The sequence below is a fragment of the Corythoichthys intestinalis genome, chromosome 16 (genome assembly GCF_030265065.1).
Source record: "Corythoichthys intestinalis isolate RoL2023-P3 chromosome 16, ASM3026506v1, whole genome shotgun sequence".
NCBI lineage: Eukaryota > Metazoa > Chordata > Actinopteri > Syngnathiformes > Syngnathidae > Corythoichthys > Corythoichthys intestinalis.
The window spans coordinates 23,766,659-23,779,276 of NC_080410.1; the positions used below are offsets into that span (position 1 = coordinate 23,766,659).

At 39.9% G+C, this 12,618-nt stretch overlaps 1 protein-coding gene across 5 annotated transcripts in view; it reads left to right on the forward strand.

The window, feature by feature from the left end:
• Positions 1-12,618, forward strand: part of asic2 (acid-sensing (proton-gated) ion channel 2) — a 438,649-nt gene that overhangs the window by 411,922 nt on the left and 14,109 nt on the right. For 4 of the 5 annotated variants that reach the window (XM_057860977.1, XM_057860978.1, XM_057860974.1 and 1 more), the window contains 6 exons: positions 1,051-1,201; positions 1,276-1,332; positions 8,486-8,639; positions 8,739-8,830; positions 8,982-9,061; positions 9,142-9,210. In XM_057860977.1, the coding sequence (XP_057716960.1) occupies positions 1,051-1,201; positions 1,276-1,332; positions 8,486-8,639; positions 8,739-8,830; positions 8,982-9,061; positions 9,142-9,210 (603 nt within the window). The remainder of the gene's footprint in view (positions 1-1,050; positions 1,202-1,275; positions 1,333-8,485; positions 8,640-8,738; positions 8,831-8,981; positions 9,062-9,141; positions 9,211-12,618) is intronic. The other variant, XM_057860975.1, reaches the window with a different exon arrangement.

The window sequence follows — 12,618 nt, forward strand, 5'->3', positions numbered from 1 at the left end:
CTCACTTTCGTAGCACGGGATTCAAAAAAATTAATAAATATATCAATCACTTCCGCACACATCCAAGCAGTCCGTTTCATTCAGGAGCTTAACATATCGCATGTAATATGAAATAAACATTCCTTCTTGTGTCATATGCACTTTAAAGCAACACTTGGTAACTTTCAGTTTTGGTCGATTTTAGCGACGCAGGTGGACAAAAGCGGTAGTGTTTTGCCTTAAGGAAGACTGCATTACCCATGAGGAACAGCGCTGTGTTTTGCATGAGGACCAGCTCACACCCGCAGTGTCGTAAAATCAATCAATCTCCCGGTTGCCTGCAGATAGATTAAACAATATTTCTGTTTCCAGCGGCTGTGTGAAGGCTAAATAGTAATAAGGGAATAACCGTGTGGCTTGGTGTGGCCAACCCCACCCCACCCGAACTCGTCACCGGGGGGTTTGGGGGGGTAGTCACGCCAACCAGTGAAAGCCGGGCCAATGTTTATTCTCTTTATCCTGGTAGCCTGCCTTTTATCCCTCCTCAGACAAAACTTTTTGTCTTTTTTGTTGCTCTGCCGTCTTTGCAGAATTTGCGCAAAAGCATTCGCATTGACTTTCGTCTTTATATTGATTGGGGAAATGGGGAAGTGACATATCCCGTAAAGCAGTCAGCAGATTTGTAGTTGGTTTTTTTTTTGTGCGGCAGAGTTCCTGCCACCCTCCTCAAAGTTAATTAGTGCCGGTCAAACTGATACCGACCCCCTCAACATATAAAAGAGGTGTCATTCAACTAGGTGTCAGTCGACATATTATCACAGACGTTATGAAAATATTTTTTAAAGGTTGAAAAGTTACCTAGTGTTGCTTTAATGTCTACCACTTAGGGTAATATTTTTAAACTGTTGCTAGCATTTTTCCAGTTAGAACAGCATCACTAATACTCCTGTGGATGAGCACATTTTATTTATTAAATCATTTTTGATTGAATTCCATCTTTTACAATGGCCTTGTGATTTCTTGGAGTCAGCCGTGTATAATATTTTTTTTTATCTTCCTCCTCCCTTGTAGCTCACCTTTCTGCCTCCCCCCTGGGGTGAGTGCGAGTCTAAGGCTCTGGAGTCAGGCTTCTTTCAAGTGTACAGCGTGACTGCCTGTCGGATCGACTGTGAGACACGCTACATCGTGGAAAACTGCAACTGCAGGATGGTGCACATGCCTGGTAGGCCCCTACAAAATGGAACGCTCTGCACAAACAAGGAGCTACATTTTGACTCAGTGTGGTCTTCCTGGCAGGCGATGCTCCCTACTGCACCCCGGAGCAGTACAAAGACTGCGCTGAGCCCGCCCTTGGTGAGTCACACGTAATGGTGTCGGGTCTTTTTTTTGCAGTTTTACCAAAAGAATGTGTAAAGACTGAAATAATGGTAATGAAAAAACAGTCATTGGACTTTATTGTACTGACATTAAGTATTTTTACCTTGGATCATTTTATAACACCACTTAGTCAAGTCCTTACACTGACTTGTCTTGATAGTCAAATTGTCAAATCAATCTACCGTAATTTCCCGAATATAAGGCGCACCCGTGTATAATGCGCACCCCAAATTTACTTGTAAAATCTAGGGAAAATTATTGTACCCGTTTATAACGCGCACCCTAATTTTAGAAGAAAACAGAACTTGTGTACAGATACAGAGATGTCATTTTACTGACTGGTGAAACACAGCACAAGCATAGCACATTGGTAGTTCAAAACATTACCGTAAACTGACAATATTTACGGTAATAATATGATTTGACAACTTCTCCAACTTACCAGAATCTAGGAGAAAACAAAACAGATGTGACTTTTCTTTTAAAGGCTGCTGTATAACTTGCTCGTTTCCTCATGATGAATAAATGTTTCTTCCATGGATTGATACGGTAAAATGAAAGTGAGAACGTAAGTCGGAAATCCGTGAGAGCTCATAGCTGTCAACACGACAGTGACAAAAGGAATTATTGTTATTTGGGTTTGAGTTTCCCGAGGGACCGATATAGTTGACGGACACAGGAAGTGTGTGTCCTTACATTTGTTATGGTCCGAATTGCGGAGCTGCAATAAACGTCGACTCAAATGAGTTCAAGAAACTAAATTCTGTGCTTTATGAAGAGTGAAAAAAGCAGAATTTAACACAGACGAAATCATTCGGCCGATTAGAGTGAAGTATTACCGAAACAAAACGGTGACGTCACGTACCGTAATGGTCGGCAACGGGTCGGCGCATACGTTTCTTCAACACAACGTGGCCGTGTCAATGAAAAAAAAATCGGTTTATATATATATGTAATACATATATATTTCTGTCTCCATCCATGTACCCGTTTATAATGCGCACCATGAGTTTACGAGTTGATTTTGGGAAAAAAAGTGCGCGTTATATTCGGGAAATTACAGTAGTCCTTTAGTGAAGGCAGTACTTATAATTAACTAATTAGTGCTTTGTGATGAAGTCCCTAACTTCAAGTCTTTATCGCCAAGATATCCGTTTACTTGTGTTATTTAAGCAGAAGAAAGATGTTGATCTTGTTTGTTGGTTTTAATGTTGTTTTTAAATTAAATTGTGGTCTTTATTATTCATGTGAGGGATGAGACTGTTTTGTATCGTGTCTTCATCTTAATTGGTTTCACTGCTTACATCATGTTCAGAGTCACAATGTGAGCTGTGACCAATAAGAGGCAGCCTGGTGGTGAAACCTTGTTGCTCTTAGGTAATGTGAGGCTAATGAATCACATTCAGTGGCCATGGAAACGGGAAGATCACGGAAGTGTGAGTGATGCTTGAGTAGTTAATTAACTGATGGATTAGTTTTCCTTTTCTGTCATTACCAAAATCTTTAGTTTTGACCTTTAACTGATTTAAAATAATTCAAAGCATTAGCAATTTTCACTTTTTTTTTTCGACGTGACATTCTTTTGGCATCTTATTAGCTAAAATTGCTTCTCAGGTGGTGGTGTCAGGGGTGCTGGAAGTTACTCACAGCAGTGGGTCTGAGGATCATTTTTTAGGTTTTCCCATTCAATAAGAACTGTTTCGGTCCAAATTTTTCATGCTTGCGGTTTTCATACAAGGCATGCACAATGGCAGTACACACGCATGCTGGATAGTTTACGTACTACTACTAGGCTACTACAAAGACAGCTTACTATTTCACCTACAGTGTGTGTTGGAGTTTTGTATTTGAAATTGTATTGGCGCTCGTGTATTATAATGCAATTCCCCACAGCTAGACGGTGCAATGACACACAAACACATTTGAAAACTAAGAGGCCCAATTAGCCTCGGTTTAACGCCCCTCTTTTCACAACACTAAAATAAATTGCACACGAATATCCAACAGCGCTCTACACGGCGGCAGCTCAACAGCAACGACAATCATTAATATGGCTACAATGCAAGCATGTCTTACCTATTTCAAGACACCAAAGGACAATCATATTCATTTTTAACCCCAAATTGAATTTTAGAAAATTTTGCTGTATATGTAAATAAAAAAAATAGCTCATTCGGTTTTGGCCCATGTTAATGCCATGTTATCAGTTTACTTTTCCAATCCAATAGCGCCTTATTCATAGTTACCCGGTAACAGGCAAGGTTTCCGGTGGTGTTATTAACAAAACAAAACCAAAAAAAAAACGTTTTCAACATATATATTTAATCCCCAAAGTTAAATACTTTGTTGCTTCAATGTTTAATTTATATTATTTTTAACAGGAAAAAAAAGAATGTACCAAAACACTTTTTCCCCCAACTTAAGATGGTGCTGAGGCACCCTCAGCACCCCTCTTCCCACGCCACTGGGGGTTGGGGGGTCATAACTATGGCGAGTGAAGTTTCAAAATAATAATAATAATGAATCGTCCACGAAATCACTGAATCATCTTTAGCGCTCATTAGTTAGCGGGAGTTAACCTTCTTTTTTTTTTTTTTTTTGACATGTGCTCTCCAGCTGCTTAGACACAAAGAATAGGAATCTGAGTGTTGTTATGGCTTGAACAGTTTTAATGTATCACGTAGGAGTTTGATATACTCCCATTGTTGTTGTTCATTATGCTTTATTTATCAGGAGAAAGTGGCGAGCATGAAGGGTTTATGGAGGGACAGAAAGGAAATAAGCAGACAAAAGAGGGGAAGAACAAGCAGCAACAAGAGATACATTTTTACACACCTATGCTACCTATGAACATAGTGGTCCTATCGCTAGCTTATTATATTTACCTGTGGACACCGTGGGGGGAGTTAACCTTATTTGTTTGTGAAAAGCGGCATGTATCTTTACCACTAATATCACTGAATATAATAACAATTAAAAAAGGGGAAACTGTTGGCTGGTTGTCCCAGGTACAGTGGGGCAAATAAGTATTTAGTCAACCACCAATCGTGCAAGTTCTCCTACTTGAAAAGATCAGAGAGCCCTGTAATTGTCAACATGGGTAAACCTCAACTATGAGAGACAGGATGTGGAAAAAAAATTACATTGTCTGATTTTTAAATATTTTATTTCCAAATTAGAGTGGAAAATAAGTATTTGGTCACCTACAAACAAGCAAGATTTCTGGCTGTCAAAGAGGTCTAACTTTTTCTAACGAGGTCTAACGAGGCTCTACTCGTTCCCTGTATTAATGGCACCTGTTTTAACTCATTATCGATATAAAAGACACCTGTCCACAACCTCAGTCAGTCACACTCCAAACTCCACTATGGCCAAGACCAAAGAGCTGTCGAAGGACACCAGAGACAAAATTGTAGACTTGCACCAGGCTGAGAAAAGTGAATCTGCAATAGGTAAAACGCTTGGTGTAAAGAAATCAACTGTGGGAGCAATTATTAGAAAATGGAAGACATACAAGATCACTGATAATCTCCCTCGATCTGGGGCTCCGTGCAAGATCTCACCCCGTGGCGTCAAAATGATAACAAGAACGGTGAGGAAAAATCCCAGAACCACTCAGGGGACCTAGTGAATGACCTACAGAGAGCTGGGAACACAGTAACAAAGGCTGCCATCAGTAACACAATGCGCCGCCAGGGACTCAAATCCTGCACTGCCAGACGTGTCCCCCTGCTGAAGCCAGTACACGTCCAGGCCCGTCTGTGGTTCGCTAGAGAGCATTTGGATGATCCAGAAGAGGACTGGAAGAATGTGTTATGGTCAGATGACACCAAAATAGAACTTTTTGGTAGAAACACAGGTTCTCGTGTTTGGAGGAGAAAGAATACTGAATTGCATCCGAAGAACACCATACCCACCGTGAAGCATGGGGGTGGAAACATCATGCTTTGGGGCTGTTTTTCTGCAAAAGGACCAGGACGACTGATCTGTGTAAAGGAAAGAATGAATGGGGCCATGTATCTAGAGATTTTGAGTGAAAATCTCCTTCCATCAGCAAGGGCATTTCAGAGGAGACGTGGCTGGGTCTTTCAGCATGACAATGATCCCAAACACACAGCCAGGGCAACAAAGGATTGGCTTCGTAAGAAGCATTTCAAGGTCCTGAAGTGGCCTAGCCAGTCTCCAGATCTCAACCCCATAGAAAATCTGTGGAGGGAGTTGAAAGTCCGTGTTGCCCAACGACAGCCCCAAAACATCACTGCTCTAGAGGAGATCTGCATAGAGGAATGGGCCAAAATACCAGCAACAGTGTGTGAAAAGCTTGAGAAGAGTTACAGAAAATGTTTGGTCTCCATTATAGCCAACAAAGGGAACATAACGAAGTATTGAGATGAACTTTTGGTATTGACCAAATACTTACAGTATTTTCCACCATGATTTGCAAATAAATTCTTTAAAAATCAAACAATGTGATTTTCTGGGGGATTTTCCCACATTGTCTCTGATGGTTGAGGTTTACCCATGTTGGCAATTACAGGCCTCGCTAATATTTTCAAGTGGGAGAACTTGCACGATTAGTGGTTGACTAAATACTTATTTGCCACACTGTAAATCAATTTATGTACATAAAAAATGCACCCGAAGGGCAAACTTTTCCTGAGTGCAAACTTTCACGCCACGAGTGTCAATAGCGAACTAGAGGATTGTATGCAGGCTCGTCTTCACTTGTAATTGGGCCTAGGTTTTGACACCTGGATCACAACATGCAAATCAGGCCCAGTCAGTGCCAATTTGTCAGAATTTTTCTGACTGCAAACTTTGTTTTTTTCACTCCTTTGAATAATAATTTTACAAGAAAGACTGCACCTGTCTCCAAGTTGTCAGAGGAGATTAAGCTTCGTACGACTCATTGCGCATTTCTGCTACAAACTTGAAAGTTTTAGAGAAAACTTTGATGGTTTTTAACGCAGACAAGTTGCATTATTAGCGCAGAAATGAGGAACCGATGTGACAGTCTTTTTAAATGAGCATTATGTCATATTATTACACGGGTCGGGTCTCAGCGTATTAATCATGACTGATCCAGTTTTGGGAGTGATGGGTCTACTTTTCGGCTTCACTGCTCTGCCATAGATGATTTGGCTTCGGTTGGGGGTGGGTGGAAGGTTTTCTTAAGTACGTTGATTGTCTGGTTGCTAGGCCCGGTTGGATGTTGATAGTTGGGTTAGTTGGTTACCGGTAGATAGATTGTTTGTTGATGGGAATAAAGTTTTATTATGTTGGCAGGTGGGTGGTTAGTTAGGTGGAAGATTTTGGTAGGTTTTTGTTGCCAGGTTTGTGGGTTAATTTGTTAGTTTGGTTGCTAGGCCCGGTTGGATCTTGATAGCTCGGTTAGTTGGTTACCGGTAGATAGATTGTTTGTTGATGGGAATAAATTTTTAGTATGTTGGCAGGTGGGTGGTTCGGTTAATTTGTTAGTTTATGTGTGAAAAATCATGGTTGGTTGGTTGGTTGGTCTGTTAGGTGTTCTGAATTTTCAGTTGAATGGTCAGTGGAAGCGCGAAATATTTCAGTCTGTTGGTTATAAAGATGCTTGGTCAGTGGGTGGATTCAGGATTTTAGCTGCTTTGGAATGGAATAGTTAGTTAGTGGGTGGTCCAAAATTAAATTTATGGTTGGTTGCCTGGCCGGTCGGTTAATAGTACTTATACTCTTTGTTGGTTGGTTGGTCAGTAGTCTTGCTGGCTCACTTGTAGGTTATTTAAAAGTTAAAAGAGAAATGGGTCAATGGTTTATTAGTTCGTTCAAGTAGCACAAAACAAATGGTTGGATGGTTGATTAGTAGCGTAGGAGAAGGAATGTTCGTAAAGACTGTTGGGTAGTTTATTACAGTGGGGCAAATAAGTGTTTAGTCAACCACTAATTGTGCAAGTTCTCCCACTTGAAAATATTAGAGAGGCCTGTAATTGTCAACATGGGTAAACCTCAATGCTCTCTAGCGAACCGCAGACGGGCCTGGACGTGTACTGGCTTCAGCAGGGGGACACATCTGGCAGTGCAGGATTTGAGTCCCTGGCGGCGCATTGTGTTACTGATAGTAGCCTTTGTTACTGTGGTCCCAGCTCTCTGTAGGTCATTCTCTAGGTCCCCCCGTGTGGTTCTGGGATTTTTGCTCACCGTTCTTGTTATCATTTTGACGCCACAGGATGAGATCTTGCATGGAGCCCCAGATCGAGGGAGATTATCAGTGGTCTTGTATGTCTTCCATTTTCTAATAATTGCTCCCACAGTTGATTTCTTTACACCAAGCGTTTTAGCTATTGCAAATTCAGTCTTCCCAGCCCGGTGCAAGTCTACAATTTTGTCTCGGGTGTCCTTTGACAGCTCATTGGTCTTGGCCATAGTGGACTTTGGAGTGTGACTGACAGAGGTTGTGGACAGGTGTCTTTTATACCGATAATGAGTTAAAAGAGGTGCCATTAATACACGTAACGAGTGGAGCCTTGTTAGACCTCGTTAGAAGAAGTTAGACCTCTTTGACAGCCAGAAATCTCGCTTGTTTGTAGGTGACCAACTTATTTACTTATTTTCCACTCTAATTTGGAAATAGATTCTTTAAAAATCAAACAATGTGATTTTGTTTTTTTTCCCACATTATGTCTCTCATGGTTGAGGTTTACCCATGTTGACAATTACAGGCCTCTCTAATCTTTTCAAGTAGGAGAACTTGCACAATTGGTGGTTGACTAAATACTTATTTGTCCCACTGTATATCAGTTGATTGGTCAAAGGTTTGGGGGAAAAAAGCCTAGGTTGAATTTGGTCAGTAAGGAAGCTGAGGTGTGTGATTGGTTGTTTGACAAAAGGTTTTCGTTTGGTTAGTTCTTTGGTAGATGTTTAAACGGTCTAACGGTTTAATTGGACAAAGCACATTTTATCGTCATTAAAACTAGTTCATTCGCTACCATTGACAGCTATAAATATCAAATCCAAAACTGCACATGAGTTAAAAAGTCACACTGAACAGAGAATGTAATATTTTATAAACATATTTACAGTGAGATCACATCCTATTCTGTGCCCTCCACCATCACCACCCCTTCATCATCATCATCATCATCATCATCAGCCAAGTTGTCTGCAGCAGAGAGCAGCGGCTGCATGTGTCGCACGCCATGCAACGTGACACGCTACAACAAGGAGCTGTCCATGGTCAAGATCCCCAGCAAGACCTCGGCACGGTACCTGCAGAAGAAGTTCAACAAGTCGGAAAAATACATCGCGTACGTCGAGAGTTTCACATTGCGCCGCACCCTACCACGTTTTGGCCACGACAGACAATACAGTTGATCTCATTGCTATCTTATTTTTGTTTTTCACAGAGACAACATATTGGTTTTGGACGTATTTTTCGAGGCTCTCAACTATGAGACCATTGAGCAGAAGAAAGCCTACGAGGTGGCTGGCCTGCTAGGTAATAATAATAAAAGTAACCAGAAGACTACATACAGTATATTTAGAGATTTGGCTAAACAAAATGCAGTAAGAGTATTGTAATAGTATTGTTAAAATTTTGAAGACATGACTTAAAGTTATAATGTGGTGCCACATTTTATCCCGTACAGGTGACATTGGTGGCCAGATGGGGCTTTTCATCGGAGCCAGCATCCTTACCATCCTGGAGCTCTTTGACTACGCCTACGAGGTCAGTCACAAGCTCCCGAAAAATCTTGATTTAAAAATTCCTGTGATTTTGTGACTTTCCAAGACTCTTTTGTTCTATAGGTGGTACGGGACAGACTATTGGACCTCCTGAGTCGAGAGGATGAGGAGGAGGGTCGCAGAGCAGATGTGGTACGTGTGATCCATTATACTGTAATAAAATTCAGATTTATTTATTTATTTTTTTTTTGTTAGTTTTTTTTTTTTAAATGTCTACGCGCCATTGTCTTTCAACTAAATGAATTCATTTGCTATGTTGTAATATTTACTCTTTTTTTTCTGTTACAATAAGGGTGGATGGGGTTAATATCAGTAATGTGAAGCATACATTTATTTTAGAGGAAGGTTTTTTTTTTTAATGTATTTTTCCCCATTATAAAGACAGCCACAATATTGTTTGTAGAATAAACTGAATGAAGTTTTTTTCTGGTTCAATTTTTTTATAATGATGTTTTTAAAAAGGATTAAATATTTTGTATTTATATAAGGTTAATTTTTTATTTGATTTCAGTGTTTTCATAAGTCAAGTACCGTAGTTATTTAGTTGATATAAAACAAAAATCAAGTCAAATCAAAGTCAAGTACTGTTGTTATTGAGTTGGTTCAAAACAAAAATAATACAATGGTACCTCTAGTTGAGAACGTCTCTATATACAGTGGGGAGAACAAGTATTTGATACACTGCCGATTTTGCTGGTTTTCCCACTTGCAAGCCATGTAGAGGTCTGTAATTTGTATCATAAGTTCTCTTGAACTGTGAGGGACGGAATCTAGTACAAAAATCCAGACAATCACATTGTATAATTTTTAAATAATAAATTTGTATTTAACTGCATGAAATAAGTATTTGATACATTACCAACTAGTAAATATTTCAGCTCTTAGTTCTTTTTTAAGAACCCCTCCTGTTCTCCACTCATTACCGGAAGTAACTGCACCTGTTTGAACTTGTTACCTGTATATAAGACACCTGTTCACATGCTCAAACAACCAAACTCCAACCTCTCCACAATGGCCAAGACCAAAGAGCTGTGTAAGGACATCAGGGATAAAATAATAGACCTGCACAAGGCTGGGATGGGCTACAGGAAAATAAGCAAGCAGCTTGGTGAGAAGGTAATAACTGTTGGAGCGATTATTAGAAAATGGAAGTTCAAGTTGACAGTCAATCTGCCTCGTTCTGGGGCTCCATCCAAGATCTCACCTCGTGGGGCATCACTGATCATGAGGAAGGTGAGGGATCAGCCCAGAACTACACGGCAGGACTTGGTCAATGACCTGAAGAGAGCTGGAACCACAGTCTCGAAGAAAACCATCGGAAACACATTACACCGTCATGGATTAAAATCCTACAGCGCACGCAAGGTCCCGCTGCTGAAGCCAGTGCATGTCCAGACACGTCTGAAGTTTGCCACTGACCATCTGGATGATCCAGAAGAGCAATGGGAGAAGGTCATGTGGTCGGATGAGACCAAAATTGAACTTTTTGGTCTAAACTCGGCTCATCGTGTTTGGAGGAAAAAGAGGATGAGTACAACCCCAAGAACACCATCCCAACCGTGAAACATGAAGGCGGAAACATCATTTTTGGGGGCTGTTTCTCTGCCAAGGGAACAGGACGACTGCACCGTATTGAGGGGAGGATGGATGGGGCTATGTATCGCCAGATCTTGGCTGACAACCTCCTTCCTTCAGTGAGAGCCCTGAAGATGGGTCGTGGCTGGGTCGTCCAGCATGACAACGGCCCAAAGCACACAGCCAAGGCAACTAAAGAGTGGCTCCGTAAGAAGCATCTTAACGTCCTGGAGTGGCCTAGCCAGTCACCAGATCTGAACCCGATAGAAAATCTATGGAGGGAGCTGAAAGTGTGTGTTGCCTGGCAGCAGCCCCGAAACCTGAAGGCTCTGGAGAAGATCTGCATGAAGGAGTGGGCCAAAATCACTGCTGCAGTGTGTGCAAACCTTGTCAAGGACTGCAGGAAACGTTTGGTATCTGTAATAAATAACAAACAAAGGTTTCTGTACCAAATATTAAGTTCGATTTTTGTAATGTATCAAATTCTTATTTCATGCAATGAAATGCAAATTGATTATTTAAAAATCATACAACGTGATTTTCTGGATTTTTGTATTAGATTCCGTCCCTCACAGTTGAAGAGAACTTATGATACAAATTACAGACCTCTACATGCTTTACAAGTGGGAAAACCAGCAAAATCTGCCGTGTATCAAATACTTGTTCTCCCCACTGTACATAATTTTCAAGTTAAGACACGCCTCAATAGGAAAATATATTGGAGTTTACTGACCGTAACATACTTATAGCTGCTCTGCCATTGTCTATTGCCTAGCATCCCCGGCATCCAATTAGCTAACAGGGATCTCTACCATTATTATATGCGTGTATCCCATTGTCCTCTTCTTTCGCCCCTCGTGTTCCGACAGCTTTACATGAGTGTACTTTTATTCTTTTACTTTATTATTATCTTTTATTCTATTCTTGGTTTTTCACATTATCCACAATTCAGATTTTATGTTTATTGTGCAATAATCTAATTGCAACATGTATTTTTTAACATGTTTTGATGCATTTTTATGCATTATAAAATATTTATGTGTGAGTTTTGGGTGACTTTTTAAAATTTTCAATTTAAGAAACTACTTCCACTTAATTTCATAAGTAGAGGTACGGCTGTATTTGGGCACCGTTAGTATTCTTTATTTAATTTGATAATTGGTAGTAATTTTCAAGAATTGAGTAATTTTACTATTAATTTAAATAGGAACGAAAACAGTAAGTGCTGTCATTTATTTGATGCTAACTTTTTGTTGTTAAATACAATTTTGGGTACTGTTATCATTTGTTAGGATTTGTGTTTTTGTTTAGATGACATTTTCATTATTTGCTTTTAAATGTTCATTTCTATTTGTTTTAATAAAGTAAAATCTTGAGTGGATATTTGTATTATACTAGTCCTTCTCAAAAAAATAGCATATTGTGATAAAGTTCATTATTTTCTGTAATGTACTGATAAACATTAGACTTTCATATATTTTAGATTCATTACACACAACTGAAGTAGTTCAAGCCTTTTATTGATGATTTTGGTAAATAGTCAAGAAAAACCAAAAATCCCTATCTCAAGAAATTTATTTTCATCTGACCAATACCATTTTTTTTAAATACAAAAAAAGTAGGAAAGGAGGAAAAGCAGCATGGAAAATGAATGAATGAATGAATGAATGAATGAATGAATGAATGAATGAATGAATGAATGAATGAATGAATGACAAAAAAAGTCAACCTTCAATTAATTATATCAGCTATGCAGTCAATACTTGGTCGGGAATCCTTTTGCAGAAATGATTGCTTCAATGTGGCATGGCATGGAGGCAATCGGCCTGTGGCACTGCTGAGGTGTTATGGAGGCCCAGGATGCTTTGATAGCGGCCTTAAGCTCATCCACAGTGTTGGGTCTGGTGTCTGTCAACTTCCTCTTCACAATATCCCACAGATTCTCTAAGGGGTTCAGGTCAGGAG